Genomic DNA, 21,635 nt, shown 5'->3' on the forward strand with positions numbered 1-21,635 from the left:
AGAGTGAGACAATGTCAGAGAGAGAGAGAGTGTCAAGAAAGAGAGACAGTGTCAGGGAGAGAGAGAGCAATAAAAGAGAGAGGCGCAAGAGAGAGAGTGTTAGGGAGAGGAGAGAGATGGAGGAGGAGCGAGCGAGACAGACACTACTTAACTACAGCACAGGATGGGGGGGCATAGACAGACAGAGCACCATATGGGGGCATAGATAAAAAGATGGGCAGACGGACGGGGAGTATAGACAGACAAAGCACCATATGGGGGCATAGATGGATAGACGGACGTAGGGTGGGCATAGATTGACGAGGGCATAGATGGGCAGGGCACATTATGGGGGCATAGATGGACAGAGCATAGACGGACAGATGGATGGACATGGGGGCATAGAAGGATGGACATGGTGTCAGAAGAAGTTTAACTTGGACTGTTAGTGCTCAGAGTGTGACAGGATTCTTGAGACGTCTGTAAAGCTGTGATACACAGTGTCTGCAAAGCCTGCTGTGTGCTCCTCTCTTCAAACAGTGAGTAACCATGGATAATCTTTCTCCTCCAACAGGCATGCTGATGTCTGGTAACTTGTCTGAGAACTGGAAAAGATTTAAGCAAAGGTTTAATATATATAATATATATAGCTGATACAGAGGCTGATAAAACTAGGGCATCCATTTTCCTCCATGTGATAGGAGAGGATGTGCTGGACAGGGATGCGGTCAAGATCCCGCCGGACGGGATCCCGGCGGTCGGAATCCCGACACCGGGATCCTGACTGGCACAATCCCAACATATTCTCCCTCTGTGGGTGTCCAATACACCCATACAGGGAGAATAAATTAGTGCAGCGTGGCGAGCGCAGTGAGCCCGCAAGGGGCTGCATTGCATTCGCCCCCCTGTCGGGATTGTGCCGGTTGGGATCCCGGTGACTGTATTCCGACCGCCGGGATCTCGTCCAGCGGGATCTCGGATTGATCCCGCTGGGCTTTTATAATAGTTTACAGTTTGATGAGGGGCAGAATATGGTGCTATCTTCTATAATGCAAAAGTTTGAAGATTACTTTGTGCCAAGGAAAATTGTAACATATGAAAGATATAAGTTTTTCACATGTGATCAGAAGTCTGGAGATGGATTTGATCAGTATGTTACAGAGCTGCAATCACTCAGTAAAACCTGTGAGTTTGGTGATTTAAAGGATTCACTGATTAGAGATCGTATTGTCTGTGGAATACCTGATAATGGACTCAGAGAGAGATTGCGGAGACAGCAAGACCTAAAGGGGGGTACACACAGAGAGATTTGTGCTTAAATTCTAAGCAATCTGACTAGATTGCTTCGAAGTTAAGGGGGGTACTCATGGAGCGATAATCTAAGCAATCTGACTAAATTGCTTAGATTTTAAGCATGATCACTCCGTGTGTACCCCCCACAGCGATAGCGATGTGCAGCCCCGCGCAGTGCTATCGCTGGTGCTAGATTGGCCTGCATGCAGGCTCAATCTAGCAGGTCGCTCATTTCACCCGCTGGGAGAAATTAGCATCCCCCCGTCCGTCCCCCGCACGCTCAGCACACATCGCGCTGTGCTGAGCGGGGGAAGAGATATGTGCTGAGCGGTTCACTCAGCACACATCTCTCCTCAGATCTGCCCATGAATACGGGCCTTTAAGCACTGATATCTCCGTGTGTACCCCTACAGCGATAGCGATTCGCGTTGCTATTGCCGATGCTAGATTGGCCAATCTAGCACATCACTCATTTCACCAGCTGGGTGAAATGAGCGCCCCCCACCCATCCGTTGCCCTCGCTCAGCATACATCGCACTGTGCTAAGCGGGGGGAGAGATGTGTGCTGATCGGGGGGAGAGTTGTGTGCTGAGCGGTCTGTGTTAAGATCGCTCAGCACACATCTCTCACGTCAGCACTGGCCTGTACACTAGACAAGGCAGTGACTCTGTGCAGATCTGCAGAAATAACTAGGGGGGTCATTCCGAGTTGTTCGCTTGCAAGCCGTTTTTAGCAGCTTTGCACACGCTAAGCCTACGCCTACTGGGAGTGAATCTTAGCATAGTAAAATTGCGAACGAAAGATTCGCAATATTGCGAAAAGACATCTCTGTGCAGTTTCTGAGTAGCTCCAGACTTACTCGGCATCTGCGATCAGTTCAGAGCTTGTCGTTCCTGGTTTGACATCACAAACACACCCAGCGTTCGCCCAGACACTCCTCCATTTCTCCAGCCACTCCCGCGTTTTTCCCAGAAACGGTAGCGTTTTTTCCCACACGCCCATAAAACGGCCTGTTTCCGCCCAGAAACACCCACTTCCTGTCAATCACATTACGATCGCCTGAACGAAGAAAAAGCCGTGAGTAAAATACCTAACTTCATAGCAAATTTACTTGGCGCAGTCGCAGTGCGAACATTGCGCATGCGCACTAAGCGAAAAATCGCTGCGATGCGATGAAATTTACCGAGCGAACAACTCGGAATGACCCCCTAGATTTCAAGCCAAAAATTACACAAGTAAGCTGATGGTGCTATACATGAAGGGGGTAATTCTGAGATGATCGCAGCAGAAAGTTTGTTAGCAATTGGGCAAAACCATGTGCACTGCAGGTGGGGCAGATATAACATGTGCAGAGAGAGTTAGATTTGGGTGGGTTATTTCATTTCTGTGCAGGGTAAATATTGGCTGCTTTATTTGTACACTGCAATTTAGATTTCAGTTTGAACACACCCCACCCAAATCTAACTCTCTGCACATGTTATATCTGCCCCCCCCCCCCCTGCAGTGCACATGGTTTTGCCCAACTGCTAACAAATTTACTGCTGTGATCAACTCAGAATTAGGCCCGTAGTGCAGAAAACAGAGCGAAGCAAACCACCACTCTCAAGAATTAAGCAGTCTAAGCCACAGTCTAACAAGGAAATTTGTAGTAGATGTGGAAATGCTCACAATCCTAAAATGTGCCCTGCTTATGGTAAAACTTGCATGAAATGTGGTAGACTTAATCACTTACCAAATGTAAAATGAAAAGTGAAACAACCAAAGTACATACTGTTAAACAAGCAGATTAATTATTTGTGGATTGCATTGAACTTTGCAGTGCAGATAAGAAAGAATGGATTGTCCCTTTAACTTTGAACGAGATTGTCATTCCCTTTAAGCTTGATACTGGCATGCAGGTGAATTTAATATAATTTCAAGACTACAAGACTTTTAGAGTAAAACCTAAAATTCATCCAGCCAAAGTGAAAGTTACAGGGTACACTGGGGAGGAAATTCCTGTCAAAGGTACATACTTAGTGACACCAAAATATAAAGGACAACAGTTTAAAACATCTCTACTGATTGTGGATAAAGATGTGCAACCGATTCTAGGATTAATTTCCTGTGAGAAACTAAGATTGCTAAAAAAAAAAATTTATGGTGACATCACAAGTAGAAGATGACTGCAAATCGATGTTTACAGAATATAGAGACGTGTTTGAAGATCTAGGTTTGCCTGGAGAGCATAAAATAAATATAGACATGCAAGTTTCTTCAGTGATACACCCCTGTAGAAAAGTTCCATTTGCACTGAGAGAAAAACTAAAACAAGAGTTAAACCACATGGAAGCCTTGGGTGTGATACAGAAAGTTGATTAGCCTACTGAATGTGTGAGCTCCTTAGTAATTGTTGAAAAGAAAAATGGACAACTCAGAATATGTCTAGACCCATGAGATTTAAACAAAGCTATTAAGAACATTTCAAACTACCAACCAGAGATGAAATCATGTTGCAATTTGGTTCAGTAAATTGGACGCATCTTCAGGATTCTGGCAAATGAAGCTAGATGAGGCCAGCTCAAAGCTTTGTACATTTAATACACCAGAAGGTCGATACAGATTTCTTCGACTACCATATGGAATATTGTCTGCTCCAGAAGTATATCACAAAAGGATGCACATGATTTTTGAACATATCCAGGTGTTGAAACAATGATGGATGACATTATTGTCTGGGGATCTACAAAGGAAGAACATGATTCTAGATTGAGATAAGTAATGGAACTTGTCAAGAAAGTGAATCTAAAGCTAAACAAGAACAAATGTGAATTTGGCGTGAATACACTTACCTTTATGGGCGACGTGGTTTCGGATCAAGGTGTAAAACCAGACCCAAGGAAAATATCAGCCATAGTGGACATGGAACATCCTAACAACAAAAATGACGTCAGAAGATTCCTAAGAATGATTACTTACTTAGGAAAGTTTATTTCTCAACTCTCTGAACGAACAGCCTCTCTTAGATGGTTGTTGGACAAAGATGATGAGTGGATGTGGTCACATGAACAAGAAGAAAGTTGACAAAACTTGAAACAGATCATTACAGAGCAACCAGTACTAAGATTCTTTGATCCTACAAAAAGATTAAGAATTTCTGCAGATGCTTCACAATTTGGCCTAGGTTCAGTGCTGTTACAAGAACATGAGGATACATGGCAACCAGTAATCTATGCATCAAGTGCACTGACAAGTGCTGAAACAAGGTATGCTCAGAGAAAAAAGAACTTCTAGCGATCACATATGCATGTAACCGATTTCATCAACTTGTGTATGGTCAAACATTACAGTGGAAACTGACGACAAGCCATTGGTAGCTATCATGACTAAATGGCCAGTCCTGAACGACTCTGATCTTCTCCGGATCAGGCATCACGCCCTCGGCGCTTATGACATGTCCAAGATACTGGACTTTGGGCTTGAGCAGGTGACATTTGCTCGGTTTAAGCTTCAGGCCGCAGTTGGTCAATTGTTGGAACACTTCTTCCAAATGTCGCAGATGGTCCTCGTAGTTTCTTGAGAAGATTATCACATTGTCAAGGTACAACAGGACCATCTCGAAGTTGCGGTGTCCGAGACAGTGCTCCATGACGTGCTGGAAGGTGGCCGGAGCGTTGCAGAGCCCGAATGGCATCCTCATGAATTCGAATAAGCCCATTGGCATAGTGAAGGCCGTCTTCTGGATGTCTTCAGGGGCCATTTGGACCTGCCAGTAGCCGCTGGTGAGGTCCATTGTGGAGAAATACGCCGCCGTCTTTAAGGCCATCACAGATTCTTCAATTTGGGGAAGCGGATAGGCGTCCTTGTGAGTTGCAGCATTGAGCCTGCGATAATCTACGCAGAAGCGCGGACTACCGTCTTTCTTCTTCACTATCACCAGTGGAGCGGCCCATGGGCTGTGGCTTTCACGGATGACTCCAGCCTCTTTCACCTCTGCAATCATGTTCCTCACTGGCTGGTACATGGCTGGCGGGAGGGGTCGGTGTTGTTCCTTGATAGAAGGGGTTGTCCCCGTGGGAATGTGATGATACACTTCATCCGCTTGCCCAAAATCAGAAGGGTGTTGGCTGAATGCAGCAGCGTTGCGTTGCAAAATCTGTAATACTCCGTCTCTTTTATCAGTGGGGGTGTCAATATCGCCGATCTGGATCCCGGCCCACCATGGGGGTTCTTCCTCAGTCGCCGACGTTTCTCCGTCTGCCGCTCCTGATTGAGCCACGGTTACACACTGTCCCACGATGTCTTGGAAGTCGATCCAACTGACCTTCGCCACCGGACAGTACTTGTAGAGTCTGATGGCATACGAGTGTGGGTTCAGAAGACGGACTGGTACCCTCCCGTGTACCACTTTGGCTAGTGTCCTCGCCACAGCGAATGGCTGTTGTCCATCCCAGTCACAGGGTTCCACCAGAGCCTCGTAGTCTCTCCCCCCGGACCAATTCTTGTTTTGCACCACACCACTTGCTCAGAGTTCGGTCTCAGCAGAACGGGTTGGCGGTCGGGCTTTTCCAATCTCACCCTGACCATTAACGAATTTCCTTTGGCCCTCTAGCACTTTGATGGTCTGTTGCAGGGCCTTTCGTTCCTTAGGGGCCGCGGTCTTCATCTCGTGTCATAGGGCTTCTACTAGTTCCTCTGGACAGTTTCTCAGAATGTTCATGCCCAGGATCACGGGTGGCAAGTGCGCGCTGGGCGCGGAGGTGATGAGGTATCCTTGGAGGGTCAAGGCGGCGTTTCCTACTTCCACGTCGGCTTCCCAGTAGCCTTGGAAGGCAATGGGTTGTCCATTGCTGGCTAGCAGGTGGAGCCACGTAGCGTGTGGGGACACAATGGTGGCTTCGTCCCAGTGTTGAAGTAATTCTGTGAATCGGATTGTAGAGACTTGTGAGCCCGTATCCAAGAGAGCCGGTATCTCGATCCCATTGATGCAGATGTTCAGGTGAGGGCACTCTCCTACATACTGGGGCCACCAATCCCGCGACGACGGACCTGTCAGTGGTTCTCCTCCCGAGGGTCGGTCCCTCGCCTTGGGGTCCCCCCATTTAAACGGTCAAGCGGGCAGTTCCGTTCGATGTGTCCGCTCTGGTGGCATCCCCTACAAATCGGTCGACCCTGTGGGTCAAACGTCGGCCTGACTTTCTCGTGACCCCCCATCGAGGGTGGCTTCTTCCACCGCGTTCCTGACGCCATTCTCTGGGTCGGCTTCCACTTGGTTCTTTGCCGAGTTCTTCTAGCCTCTGGCTCATCCGGGATAGGCTGAGCGTCACTTCTGACATCTGTCGGTTCAGGGGTTCGATAGGGTATGGCCCTGGTGGGGCCTGTGCCTGCTGAAGGACTGCCCCCGCTCGGGTGGTGGCATCTACATTTTTGTACGGAGGGATACTCTGGAGGCTTTCTTCGTCCACTTTCCTTGGTGCCTCGTCGTCTTCAGTCCCGTCGCCCTGATTCAATCCTAATATCTGTAGAACACCTTTACACGCAGAGAAAGAACTGTCTGGCTTTTGGCGTCTCCACATTCGTAATTGTGACCGAATTGCTTCGCCTTGCGCTCCCTCAATAAATAAATTAATTAGGGTGTCATCGGTCAGTCCGACATACAGTGGATCCAGTGCTCGTACAGCCCTCAAGGCTTCCTGTAGGCCTAGTGCAAATTCCCGTTAAGATTCACCTGGTCATTGCTTTCTCACGTACAGACGGCTCTTTAGTTCTGCTACCGTTTTGCATTCAAATATGTTCCTTAATTTCTGGAGTATACAATCTGCACTCTTCTTCTCATTATCCTCCCATGCTTCTACTTTCCTCAGTGCTGGGCCTGTTAATTGTCCCTTCAGGATCTCTACTTTTTGCTCTTCCGTGAGTGTATATAGGCGAAACATGGAGAGCATTTTGTCTCTGAATGTCTTGAAAGTACTTGAGCTAGGGACTTGCTCTCCTGCGTATGTCGGCAACCATGGGGCCTCAAAGTAATACGGCATGGTGATAGGCAATGCAGTTGTTCCTGTCAGGTTTCCGGGTGCCGCTGGTGGTTGTCCCTGTCCCGAGGACGACTCAGGAATGTCTGGGCTTGACATCTTGAAACGATCCTGTTCGCGGACGCCAAGTGTAATATCGCTATAAAGTGGGTTCGTACCTGAAGCTCAGTCGTCTTCGTGGTCGGCCGTATCCACTCTTCAACGATGTCGAGGCCAGCGACTATTCTTTCCTGCACCTGGAGGGTTGGGGCAGAAGGACCAGGAGGACCCCGGAAGGACAACCCAAATACAATATACTCAAGGACCACTAGATATGGGGACGGTGATAACCATTTATTGCACTGAAGATATCAGTCACCGCTATAACTCAATTCTCACTTCGAGCAATTGCATATAATAAACATCATCACAATACCCTATTTCTTTCCCTGTCTATAACAGTATTCACAGTTTAGGTATCTCAAAGGTAGGACAATACTTTGGTCAAATAATTGTACATAACACATACAATAGCAAGCGTTTGGAATGTAATAATATTCTGGGGTAAGAAATGTCCTGACAGTAATTTGGAAGTACTTCCTAACCTGTCCATAAGGTGGCGTTACACGCCGGGCACTAATGTTCAGTTCCTGTGCTTCAGCGGGCGTTTGCGGTCAATGTCCCCTTTGACAGAACTCTTGCACCCTAACAGAGAACTCCTGGGAAGACGTCAGTGGACGTTAGGTAAGTATTCGTAGGAAAGTGTGCAGAACTAACTGTTGGTAATACAACACAGCAGCAATGTCTAACGGTACTAACTGTCTTTGTATCCACGGAAAAGTAAGGCAGCGGGAGTAACACTATTCTAGTAAAACACCGTTCCAGGCAGTCGGGCACTCCGTGTAAGCGTGTGACTTCATAAACAGATTCTGGCTTTTGAAAGGGGATCATATAAAACAAGCGCAGGTATGATGTCCCTTAATAGGCAAGGCATAGTTAAGCATAGGGAGAACTTTTGTACTGGGGTGTTTCTGGGCAGGGGCATCCCCCTTTTTACCCGGAATGTACCGTTACAGATGGACCCCATTTATATGCAGGAATGTTTGGGTGACCCGATACCTGCCATACTTCCTGTTGATTGTCTCCTGGTTATCAGCTGCAACAGCGTCCTCTGTGTGGTTCTCCCTTCTGTGGTGGCTGTAAGTGCTGCGGCGTTGCTTCTAGGGACCAGCTGCCAGGCGGCTCCGGCTCCCCTGTCCCCAAGAGTGGCTGTGATGGGTGGCTTTGCGCTGCTGCCAGCCCTGTCTGTGCTCTGGCCAACCGCGGCTCCCTGCACACACGCGGCAGGTCTCTCTCTCTCCTCTCACCAGGCGGCTATTCTCCTCGTCTTAGCGCGGGTCCCGGCACGTGGCTGCAGCGGGCGGCTTTCGTCTCTTCTACCGCGCAGTGAATGGGCAGCGTGTCCGGCCTCTTTCTTGTATCTCCTCACGCGCGCTTCTTCCTCTCTCCTCCCCCTTCTTCTCTTGGCGCGCAGCTCCCGACCATCCTGCGGGTCCAGGACTTCCCGCTCTCAAGATCTGACGGCCGGACTTCCCTGGGTCCTTGTGTCCGCTTGCAGGGGGAAGGTTAACCCTCTCAGCGTCGGGGTTTGCGAAGGCAGCGTTGGCTGCAGTTAAAGCTATAAGGGGGCTGCTAGGGGTATCACCAAACGTGGGTACCACATATACTGAGTGGTGTTTTGCTGCATCTGCGGAGCCAATAACACATAAATGTAAAGAAAAAGTCACTACGCTACACCACTAAGCACAGCTCACGCACACTAGGAATCTCACGCCACATGTTGTATTGAGGCTTGGTGTATGGGGACACATCTGTATGTCCCTTACAAGCCATAAGACCATCAAATATGTGTTGTGAGTTGCTGCTGCGGCTTATTTGTGTTTGTGTTTCTGGCTGTCTCGTTGCAACCTGGAAGCTTGCTACTGTGTGTAGCAGCACACCTGCTAGGAATGCTTCGTTACCTGGCTCCAGCCTGTTGTCTCTTGTGAAAGTCATGAGGTTGATGGATGTGCAGCAGCACAGCTGCAGAGAGTTGGTAATTAGGGGAGGCTGGCTGTGACTCCTTGCAGTTCCAGTGGTAACCCTTGTCTGTAGGTTCTAGTACTAGCCGTGGATTCCTTTGTGTGCTTATTCCTCTACCATCCTCTATAGTATTCCTGTGTCCAGTTCTGTGTCTGTTGCATAATTATCAGCATCCTACTGTGTCAGTTGCATTATCTGTCTTAATGATTTTATTTCTGCTTATAGTACTCATCGTCTTCTTGCTATACAGTCTTGTGTTTCCTCAGTTATCTGTCTCACCCGCATACCCTCAGTACTCCCAATGCCAGTGGCTCTGTCTCCTTGTTGTTTTGTCTAACTTCTTTGTATAATGTATTGTCTGTTTACATACTTTATGTTCTCTCCTCGTCTGAAAGCTGTCCAGAGTTTGGGAGAGTTCTGTGTTTAAGTGTGTACTGTTTGTTCTCCAGTCTCTTGTCTTAGAGCAGCTCCTATTCTCTTTTGGTCTTTCACTCCATCGACATTGACTCGAGTCACACCTTAAAGGAAAAGTTCCTATTATAGGCAAGAAGAGCTGCTGCTGGTGAGTTCTGCGAGTCTTAACCAGTAATGTACAAGGGTCACTGCCCAGGAGACCACTGTGAGTTCCGCCCTTCTTGGAAGGAGAACCGTTGCTAGCTGTAACTATATGCCCCATACATGCCCTTCAGACTGAGCCACACATCATTATATCTCACACAATGCCATTTACATGCCCATCAAATAAACCCATACGTGCAGCAGATGATCCAGATGATCCATCACTATATGCCCATTACAGCCCATCAGTTCTTTCACTATGCCCCTTACATGTCAATAAAATTCACTCACATTGCATAGGATCAAATCTCCTCCACATGCCATCAGATACCCTCATGCCAATCAGATGTCCACCAATGCCCCACCTACAGTATGCCCATAAAACCTCCTCAAAGCATCTTACACCTCTCCTCAACTTACTTTATGTTTCTGAATCCCATGTAAAGCAGATAAACCAAAAAGTGGCAGAGCACAATCCCCTCCTCATCCTGCTCCAATGTAAGGGCCTTTTCTGTGACCGCACTGCCTGGACCTCACCATTGTCTGTCTGTGAAACAGTACTGCAGGGCCTTCATAAACCACTGTAGCACCATACAGGTTCACAGCCTCAGCAACCAATTGCATCTGTGGGGGTCATTCCGAGTTGTTCACTCGTTGCCGATTTATGCAACGGAGCGATTAAGGCAAAAATGCGCATGCGCATGGTACGCAGTGCGCATGCGGTAAGTATTTTAGCACAAAACTTAGTAGATTTATTCATGTCTGAACTAAGAGTTTTCACCGTTGAAGTGATCGGAGTGTGATTGACAGGAAGTGGGTGTTTCTGGCCAGAAACTGGCCGTTTTCTGGGAGTGTGCGGAAAAACGCAGGCGTGCCAGGAAAAAACGCGGGAGTGTCTGGAGAAACAGGGGAGTGGCTGGCCGAACGCAGGGCGTGTGTGTGACATCAAAACGGGAACGAAACGGCCTGAGCTGATCGCAATCTGTGAGTAGGTCTGGAGCTACTCAGAAACTGCTAAGAATTTCTATTCGCAATTCTGCTAATCTTTCGTTCGCTATTCTGCTAAGATAAGATGCACACCCAGAGGGCGGCGGCCTAGCGTGTGCAATGCAGCTAAAATCTGCTAGCGAGCGAACAACTCGGAATGACCCCCTATGTGCGTGGCTGCTTGCAAGGAAGAGCTTATGGCTTTCATCAGGAAAAAAACTGGACATCTTAACATACAGGTAGTCGGTGACAGGCATGTCCTCTAGGTATGGAGGGCCTAGGTAAGTGCCTGTATTGCATTGTCGATAAGCCTAGGTAAGTGGCTGTACTGCCCTGTCAATAAGCCAACCCTGAGTTGGTGACATCTCTTCCCTAGACTACTAACGTAATAAGATAGAAATCTGCAGAAAAAAAATCCTGGTTTGCATATACATAATAGAGACCCACAGCCATGACAACTCTTCTGCACCATTCAATGGTTACTTACATTAGAGAGTGGCCATCGAATGGAACAAACCTTCTACTATCGATGTCCATCTAACCCTAACTCATTTTAAATGAGGCCCTTCATTCGTTGGTTACCCTAGCTTTCAGGGGTCCATTTATCAATAATTGCATTTGCCGTGCGGTCTGGGTGTAATATTAGTACCCAGGGCCGGTTCTAGCCCTTGTGGTGCCCCGGGCGGGAAATAGGGGCGTGGCTTCATACAGGGGCGTGGTCAGTTACGCCCCCTGTAGAGTTGTGCCCCCATTTGTGCCCCCAGTAGCGCCATTTGTGCCCCCAGTAGCGCCATTTGTGTCCCCAGTAGCGCCGCTTAAAAAAAAAAAAAGGATACTTACAATCCCTGCTTCCGAGTCCCGGCCGTTGCAGACCTCCTCCGCCGCCGCTCCTCTCGTCGGATCTATGGGAGAGACGTCATGACGTCTCTCCCATAGCACAGCATAGACACTAGAGGTCAATCATGACCCCTAGCGTCTGTGCCAGTCCCACAATGCTGTGCGGTGCGCGATGACGTCATCGCGCACCGCACAGCAAAGGTCCTCTGCACGAAGGGAAACTAGACGGATAGCGTCTAGTTCCCTTCACTGCGGGGGGACCAGCGGGGGACACAGCGGCAGCGGGGGGAACAGTGGCGGATCTTGCCATGGTGCGGCGCCCTCCGGATGGCGGCGCCCCGGGCAAAAGTCCTGCTTGCCCGTGGCAAGATCCGCTACTGTTAGTACCCATAATTGAATTGCAATATGCGTTTATACCAGTGGGATGTATGAATGAAAACATGTAGGGATAGGGGTTCCGAGATGTGCTCATTCCTGTGTAGGGTCTCCTGCACATATGCAGCCCTCTATTGCCAGCGAGGGTTCTGGATGGAACCCTTTCCTAGTGATTTTTGCAAATTGTAGCCCTTAGGCTACAACAGGTTAACGCCGTCTACAGGTGGCATTAGCTGTGGGGGCCAAACTGGCATTCTGTGGCTTGGTAAATCTGACATCACAACTCCCTAAGAAACCTATGGGGGCTGCAGCTGCTGTAGGAAATGGAGGGACAGCAGAAGAGATATATATATTTATTGATAAATGGGCCTCTCCATCTTTGTAGTGATTTCTCCCTAGTCTCATTTCAAATTCTCTCCTTCATGTCCAGGTTTTCATAATGAAGCGGACTCCCTGCTTACTGTCACTTCTAATTCATCGTACAATAGTATGCGTGACCCCACAGAGGCTCGACGGCTGCTTAATCTGTTAGCCCAGGATACCAGCATATTTGAACAGCACAGCATCCCCCCTGAGAGGTACCTCTTTGTACTGGTATGTACCCCTTGTATCTACTAACTATAGCAAACTTTGATTCAACCCACAGCACTCATACTTTTGATACCAAATGCTCTGCCCCTTATACTCCAGGCCTGATTCAGAGGTGGATGCCATGCTGATGTTTTGTTTGTACTGCGCATGCGATGCGATGCCGGTCGCAAAGTGAATATGGACGCAGAGTAATTGACTACCAGTGCGTTTGTGGGATGTAATAGGGGATGGCTAGCCAAACCCAGGTGTGTTGCAAGCGTTTCTTGGGGTGCCACAGCCATCAACTGCATATTAGTTCCCATAGGGTTGCTCAGATGTTGGATCCTGTGACTGACGTGCGACCGATTGTGCATCTGTACACGTAAGCAGTGCATTAGAGAGCGTCTCTGTACAAATGCCGGTGGCTGCAGCATTAGTATATTTTCTCAGAACTGCTGCATAAAAAAAGATTCCTGGCTCAGGTCCTCATTATTGCAAAACCACCAAAGGCCCCATTACACCCAGATGTCCTGAATACTGCAACAGAAGCACAGAGTGAATGGACTTAAACAGAGGGCTCACATGTGAGCTGTTTTATTATCCTTAAAAACACCAAGGGATTTATTTATTAATTACTTAACTGACAATTTTTTCCCCACAAAACCGCTCAGAAATTGTCATTTTTGTATTACTTATTACATTATAAAAAGTATTTTTAATATATTAAAATATTTTGTTTAAAAAATAAATATATCTAGGGGGTGTTTTTATGATGATGATGATGATTATTATTTTAGCCCCCTCTGCTCTCCAGCATAATTTAACTTTATATTATGCCTCCCAAACCCCCACTAGTAACTGATCCCCACTCACCCCCATAGGCATACATTGCCACCCCCTCCCCCACATGCAGAGCACAGCGTAGCGTGCACCATCGCATCTCACAGTGTGCGCATGCGCAGTGCGGCTTCTGTGTGTGCGCAAACTTCAAAAGGCCCCAGCATGTGAACGCTGCCGCAGCAGAATTCCATGCTGAATTAGACCCTAATACAACAATCATAAGTCCAATATTCTGATCTGGACTGACAAAGGTACAGGTACTGAGGGCTAGGCCAAATCTGGGAAGCATGGCCATGTCCCCTTCCCTCCAATAATATATAAAATACTATGCGTGACAGTGCTGCACGCTGGAAAGAGTGACAGGGAGAGGCATAGGGTGACAGGGAGAGGCATAGGGTGACAGGGAGAGGCATAGGGTGACAGGGAGAGGCATAGGGTGACAGGGAGAGGCATAGGGTGACAGCGAGAGGCAGAGGGTGACAGGGAAAGGCAGAGGGTGACAGGGGAAGGCAGAAGGGTGACATCGAGAGGAAAAGGATGATAGGGAGAGGCACTGGGCGACTGGGGAAAGGTAGTGGGTGACTGGGGAGAGACTGTGGATGACAATGACAGTGTTCTCATCAGAATGTTTGAAACCGGGTGGCATTATGAAGTAGGTGGGAAGGGGATCAGGGTGGGGGTGTTAAAGTGTAGACTATGGGCGAGGGGTGGACTTGATGTCTGTGGTGGCATCAGGTCTCAGGGGCCTCTGAGGCTACTTTTGCCTTCACAAATGTGATTTGGGTCTCATGGGGGCAGCAGCAGCATGTGTGAGTGTTAGCAGGAACACAGCCTGCTGCTGTGGCTGGGGATAGACCAGAACTCTGACTCTATAAAAGCTGGTGGCTGAGGGCCCCGATGCAATGCATCGGCTGCACCGGCGTAAGTTCTGCCACTGGCTGTGCCCTCAGATGCAGTGTGTACTGGCTCTGCAGCATGATTTTCCTGGACATCCTGAGGGTTACTCAGATGTCCGATGGTCACTATGTCTTTGCATGAAGTACCGGATCAGAGATGCTGGCAGGTGGTGTCTATTTGTGCCATTTACATATTGTTGCACAGTCTCTGCATACAGAGACAATAACATCCACCTCTGAATCAGCCCCATAAAGCATAGGACCTGGACCAGTATGATAGCGTTATGCTAAAACCGTGTATGCCGACTTTTAAAAATGCATTTCAGGGAGATTGTGAATGCAACACCTATAAGTGCAGTGTTAAAGTTGATGTGTACTGCTACATCTGAGAGGCGTGTCATAGAAAGGCCTTCCAACCAATGGAAATGAGCCACACAGCAGTTAGTAAAATCTACTTGTTGATGAAGACACTGAGACTTTTAAGGGCTTGCCCATGTATGCATATTGTGTTATACATACTGTATAAGTGGCCATGAGAAACCATACTTGAAAATGCATGTAGCCATAGGGATCAATTGGGTAAATGTATGATCTGGCAATATTGGGGAGAAGCGGTATCAGCGCACGTTATGTGTGCTATAATGCTGTATGATGGCTGCGGTGCACATTGACAGGGGCTCTATGCAGCACTGCTATCTAAAAGTATGAACGGTCATCATCAATTTAGACAGCAGGGACATAACTGTCCTTGTCTGTAGTGGGTGCCGGCTCCGGACTGCGCTGGGGATCTCGTGTGAGTAGCGAGATCCTGCACATGTGCACAGGAGCCGGCCGGGAAGGAGATACAGTGTATCAGAGCTAATGCGCTGTGTTGTTAGAGGGACATCGCCGGAGGGAGAAGCTCTTGCTCCCCTGCTTCAGCAGACAAGATGTTCTTACATCTTACCGATGTCCCTTCCTGCTATGATGCGTGCCGCTATAATACATTTACCTAATTGTGCCTTATAACCAATCAAGGAGATCTCTAGACTCTTCAGGGAGATTGCTGCTATTTCAGGAATTCTCCCTGACAATCAGCTCTTCACCAGTCAGGGCAAGTTGGCAAGTATGGCGATAACACTGCTTCCAGCTCTTCGCCAGGACGGGCTCTTATCAGGTCCTGTCTCCTGGCAATAGAAACATTGGGGGTAATACCAAGTTGATCGCAGCAGGAAATTTTTTAGCAGTTGGGCAAAACCATGTGCACTGCAGGGGAGGCAGATATAACATTTGCAGAGAGAGTTAGATTTGGGTGGGTTATTTTGTTTCTGTGCTGGGTAAATACTGGCTGCTTTATTTTTACACTGCAAATTAGATTGCAGATTGAACACACCACACCCAAATCTAGCTCTCTCTGCACAGGTTATATCTGACCCCCCTGCAGTGCACATGGTTTTGCCCAATTGCTAACTAAATTCCTGCTGCTATCAACTTGGAATTACCCCCATTGTACATTTAGGTGGAAATATACATTTTCATGTGGCAAATTTACTTGAAAAATATCACATCAGCATTCAGCATTAAAGATGCGGATTGTGATAAATATGCTCCTTTCAAAAGTACTTAGATATTAAGCTACATGTTATGCTATAACTCAGATGATCAAATAATTTTGATCTGTGTTTCATCCATTAGTCCCTGTATATTACATTAATTCTAGTGCTGATATTATTCACCAGGTACAACCCAGACCACTCTTAAAACATTTAGCATTATCCATTATCACATAACATAACCATTTTCATCAACAGATCCCAAATCCTGGGGCTGTTCTAGGAAATCAGATTACGTTGTACAGAAATGGTTGCTAAACAGGGTGCACCGTCAGCGTTATGATATAAATCTGCGGAACATGGACATAAATTGTTTCTCCATGTCCCTCATCTCTGGGCCTCTGCAGGCTTTGTTACCCAGTCTTCTGGATTGTGTGATTCACTGCAAGTGGTGACACTACAGTCCCTAATTACAGGTGCTAAATGTCAGCTCTGGAGTGTTTCATTACACAGAGGATGTCTGTAAGTGCTGACAGAAATGAGGAAGCCTCTGTGAAGTAGACGGAGAAACCATGTCACACATTAGTCTCCTGTAATGTATCTGTGAGCTTTACACAACTAGAGACCATTTGTTTATGAAGCAGAGACATTGTATGTTTCAGGACCGTCTCATCGTTCTTGATATGGGGACAGAGTTTGTGTCCATTGCCAGACGTTTTTATCCCCCTGACACATTGGACAGCTTTGAGAAGGAGAGTGTGGGGCTTGGCCCTGCGGTCCTGGTGAGCCCTGGCTGGCAGAACGTGGATGATGGTGCAGAGAAGGAGGAGGAGTGCACTGAAGCGGATGAAGATAATTTCCTAGTCAATCTGCTCTAGTGAAAATGATTAGCTGGATTCCCTTTCTCAGACATGGTCCTGTCTTTAGTTCTGTGTTTTGTCATCACATACTCATAATAAACAACTGTTATGCATAACCTCCCAAATCTTAGTCACAGTCCCCTACCAATCTCTTAACTTCCTCTTAATGATAATATGTGTAGCACTCTCACACCCTTACAATCTGACTTTTATCCTATACCACCCTGGTGTCTTTAAAATTGTGTGTTTCTAATAACAGAAAGTAACTTCTCCCAAAACTACTTTTTCAACTACTAGAATGTCTGCTGAATCTTTCCTCATCCTTATTTTTAGTATAATGTCACTGGCATTAGGGAGGGAATGTCCGTAAAGCAGAGATAGCGAATTTTGTAAATCATTTCTGCTAGCATAATACACAACCTCTAGCTTGATATATATTTCCAAATGATAACTTTTCTGGTGATATATTCACAGGAGTGTGCCTACTAGGCCTAGCCATTTATTGCCTGAGGGGCAGTGGTGCCAAGAGAGGGGGGGAGGGTATAAATTACCAGGGCCCAGGTCATACTTACCTACTTTGCTGCCTCCTCCTCCGGGAGGAGGCAGCGTTGTAGGTGCATAGGGGCGTGGCCGGCAGCAGGATGGGCGGTTCGGGGCGTGGCCGGCAGCAGGATGGGCGGTCCGGGGGCGTTGCATCAGGACCCCCTCGGGCCGCCCACTTGTTCTCTGCTGCGGGCGGCTAAGGGGGAAAGCGGGAGGCTTGCCCACCTTTTTGGGGGGCCGGGAGGGTCACCCGATTTTCGGGAGCCTCCCGGCCATTCTGGGAGGGTAGACAAGTATGGCCCAGGTCTGATGGAGGGGCCCAGGTCCTCCTCCCCGTACCTGGAAGCAGCAGCTGCAGCTTTTCTTCTCAGCCCAGCACATGTTGCTGTGTGCTGGGCTGCAGTGTGGCCAGGGAAGTGCTTAAAATATTTTTTTCTAAGGGTGCATGGCCACGCCTCCTGTGATTAGGCCATGCCCCCTGAACAGGTACCTGGGCCCGGCAAGTCTCTCTACTGCCCTGCTGAGGGGATAACTAAAAAGGGATTATTCTCTTCTAAAAACACATTGGGCAATATTTATATACTGTAAAGGCACAATTATAATAATGTCTGTATTTTCTGTACTTTCTTGACCCCCTTCTTCTATCATATGCCTGCATATAGCAAATCTTTTCAATGTAAAAAATTAGGACATAATAGGTCATGCACTGAATCCACCCAACCATGGGGAGGTAGTTGGCATCCCAACTTTTGAAATGCTGGTGGTCAGAATACCAGAGCCGGAATTCCGACGTCCGTCAGAATGCTGACGTTGGAGTCCCGACAACCGACATCCCGGATATCAGTATGCCGGGGAGAGTTAGGGTTAGGCAGTGACGGACTGGGGCATGAAAGGCCCACTGGGGGAATGCAGTGGTAGGGGCCCATGTTGAGGGGTGTGGCCAGTCTCCAGAGGGAGTATGGCCAGCCACTATATTGGTTTGCCTAACCAGTAGAGAGTGCATGAGCTGGGGTCTTTGATAAATATATATTTATAGTTAGAAAATTACTGATAGCATATGCGTGATAATGTACCAGATTAAACCCAGAATTTTATTACCAGTTATTTATATAGCGCACACATATTCCGCAGTGCTTTACAGAGAATATTTGGTCATTCACATCAGTCCCTGCCCCAGTGGAGCTTACAATCTATATTACCTAAAACATGTACACGCGCACACATTCATACTAGGGTTCAATTAACCTACCAGCATATTTTTGGATTGTGGGAGGAAACCGGAATACCCGGAGGAAACCCACGCAAGTACGGGGAGAATATACAAACTCCACACAGGTAGAGCCATGGTGGGAATTGAACCCATAACCTCAGTGCTGTGAGGCAGTAATGCTAACCATTACACCATCCGTAATACATAGTCCTGTGCAGTATAAGGTAACATATATATAATGTATAACTTAAGTGCACAGTCTGGAACCTGATCCCTAATGGAGGAGGAGGGCCCCCAGGTAGTAGGGCCCACTGGTGGTTTCACCTGTACCCCTGTGGGCTAGTCCAGCCCTGGGCTTAGGCTGCGGGGAAGATGAGGTTAAGGGTTAGGCACTAGGGTGAAGGTTAGGGTTAGGCTGTGGGAAGGGAGGGTTAAGGTTAGGCTGTGGGAAGTGAGGGTTAGGCTGTGGGAAGGGAGGGTTATGGTTGGGAGAGGGTTAGTACTTACATATGGTGAGGGGATCCTAAACTTCGGAATGCTGCTGTCGGTCATGTGACCGCCGGCATTCTAAGTGCCAGTCTCGCGTACCCAACTCCAACCATACCACCATATGTGAACACCCGTCCATAAACTGATAGGCAATACATTTTGTGTGTGGGAAATTGGAACTTCCCTACAGAAAAAAGTTGCCAGTGTCCAGAAGAAAAGCATCAGTAGCTTTTTAATTGACATGCAACAACCTCTGCTTCTGTTTATCATCACTGGAAATGCCTCCAATGACTCTGGCATAACAGAGTTTTCAGTACATAATCCTTCCTTTTGTTCTCCTTTTCCCTCGATTTCCATCTGTACTATCCTGCTTCTTTGTTTCTCATTTCTTAGTACTTCAGTCTTATTTGATTATTAAAGTGGATTATCACTTTGAGAAGCACTAAACATAGGTGTTTCCACTTTGTTGTTGATTGTGAATTAAAGTGCACCAGTTGACTATATTTAGTGGAGGCAGACATCTTCTGTGCCTAATAATCAATATTGATAGCATACACAGAACCACAGACTTGTGCAGCATTATTTCAGTGACTAAGGGGCAGATTTATCAAGCCTGGTGAAGTGATAAAGTGGAAGGTGATAATGCACCAGCCAATCAGCTCCTAAATGTCATTTTTCAAACCCAGCCTGTAACATGAATGTTAGGAGCTGATTGGCTGGTGTGTTATCATCTTCCACTTTATCACTTCACCTGGCTTAATAAATCTGCCCCTTAAACACTGAGTGACATAGGTGCTTTGTAGTCTAGCATCAGCCCTGAATACAGACTATTAATTCACATGGAGCCAGTGACATCAATCTGTTACTAAGCAGTAGGGATTGCAGGTGGCTGAAAACTGATGGAATTGATTGATGGCAGATTCTAAGCCACAAAAGCACATTTACTAAAGGTCCTTTTGCCCTTCTAAAAATAACCTGCAATCAAACCCAACTGGTTCCTAAACCCCTAACCTACTGCAAACTCATCACAAATCTGCCGCAGTTTTCAAGCACAGCACAGATCCCTCAGATCTATTCTGTGCTTCATAAATGCACCAGTCCATGTCTCTATTTCACATTGAAGTCACTTCTAACTTTGGGCCTTATTCAGCTTGGATTGCATCCGCGATGCAAACGCATTTTCCTGTTTTCAGAACCAGGGCCCTCATTGCACGCGTGCAGGCTTGGCAATGCGATCGAATCGCATTAATGCGAACGCCTCTGCCTGATTGACAGGCAGTGGCATTTGCGGGGTGGTTGGAGGCAGCGATGCAGCATTGGGGAGGTGTGGCAGAAGATCCAGGCCGATTTTGGGGCGGCCATGTGGCATCACACGCAGCAGCTGCGATGGGTAAAATGGTGGCGGTCCAACTACCTTTGCAGCCAGGCTGTTCAGGACTCACTGGCGGCAATTAGCATGTTGTGCGACCTTGCCCAGTGCTGGGCAGCCCCCAGCATGCAAGTGCTAGCAGTTGCTGTTTTACTAAATTAGCAAAATTGCAACCGAAGCTGAAAAAGGTCCTTTTTTTGATCACTTATCCTGATTTCCATTCTACTTATCAACTTGCTCCTTCAATAGCATATTGTATAGGTGTTGTCGGGGTTCGGATTCCTATTACCGGTTCCGGGGGTGTCACCTTACCATGACCTGTGTCCAAGCTGGCTGCCTGCGGCATCCCTGAGAACTGTGGCCACTCTTCTGTATGCATTAGTGGCATCTCACTCCCAGCAGTTCCCACCATTCTGAACCATAGGGTTCGTCATCTCGAGAGGGATCACATGACTCCCTAGAGATCAGTACCTTGGCTTCTAGCTTTGTTCTTCAAATCTGCATTCTGACAGTTACCAGCTCCAGTATTCACTTCTCAACATTTTGCACCTGTTCTAGTTGCCAGCTCCAGTATTTGCTTCTCAGCATTCTGTACCTGTTCCAGTTAACAGCTCCAGCATTTGCTTCTCAGCATTCTACACCTGTTCTAGTTGACAGCTCCAGTATTTTGCTTCTCAGCATTCTGCACCTGTTCCAGTTACCAGCTCCAGTATTTGCTTCCCAGCATTTTGTACCTGTTCCAGTTACCAGCTCCAGCATTTGCTTCTCAGCATTCTGCACCTGTTCCAGTTACCGGTTCCAGTACTTGCTTCCCAGCATTCTGCACCTCTTCCAGTTGCCAGCTCCAACATTTGCTTTACAGCATTCTACACCTGTTCTAGTTGCCAGCTCCAGTATTTGCTTCTCAGCATTCTGCACCTGTTCCAGTTACCACCTCCAGTGTTTGTTTCTCATCATTCTGCACCTGTTCCAGTTACCACCTCCAGTGTTTGTTTCTCAGCATTCTACACCTGTTCTAGTTGCCAGCTCCAGTATTTGCTTCTCAGCATTCTGCACCTGTTCCAGTTACCACCTCCAGTGTTTGTTTCTCAGCATTCTGCACCTGTTCCAGTTACCACCTCCAGTGTTTGTTTCTCAGCATTCTGCACCTGTTCCAGTTACCACCTCCAGTATTTGCCTCTCAGCATTCTGCACCTGTTCCAGTTACCACCTTCAGCATTTGCTT

At 47.5% G+C, this 21,635-nt stretch overlaps 1 protein-coding gene across 1 annotated transcript in view; it reads left to right on the plus strand.

Annotated features, from left to right (window-relative positions):
* The window catches only part of LOC135057776 (melanoregulin-like), a 42,311-nt gene extending 25,226 nt beyond the window's left edge, over positions 1–17,085 (plus strand). The window contains exons 4-5 of the mRNA XM_063963530.1: positions 12,532–12,695; positions 16,602–17,085. Of these exons, the coding sequence (XP_063819600.1) occupies positions 12,532–12,695; positions 16,602–16,817 (380 nt within the window). The 3' untranslated portion in view covers positions 16,818–17,085. The remainder of the gene's footprint in view (positions 1–12,531; positions 12,696–16,601) is intronic.
* The last annotated feature ends 4,550 nt before the right edge of the window (positions 17,086–21,635 follow it).

Source organism: Pseudophryne corroboree, chromosome 3 (genome assembly GCF_028390025.1).
Source record: "Pseudophryne corroboree isolate aPseCor3 chromosome 3, aPseCor3.hap2, whole genome shotgun sequence".
In the NCBI taxonomy this organism is placed as follows: domain Eukaryota; kingdom Metazoa; phylum Chordata; class Amphibia; order Anura; family Myobatrachidae; genus Pseudophryne; species Pseudophryne corroboree.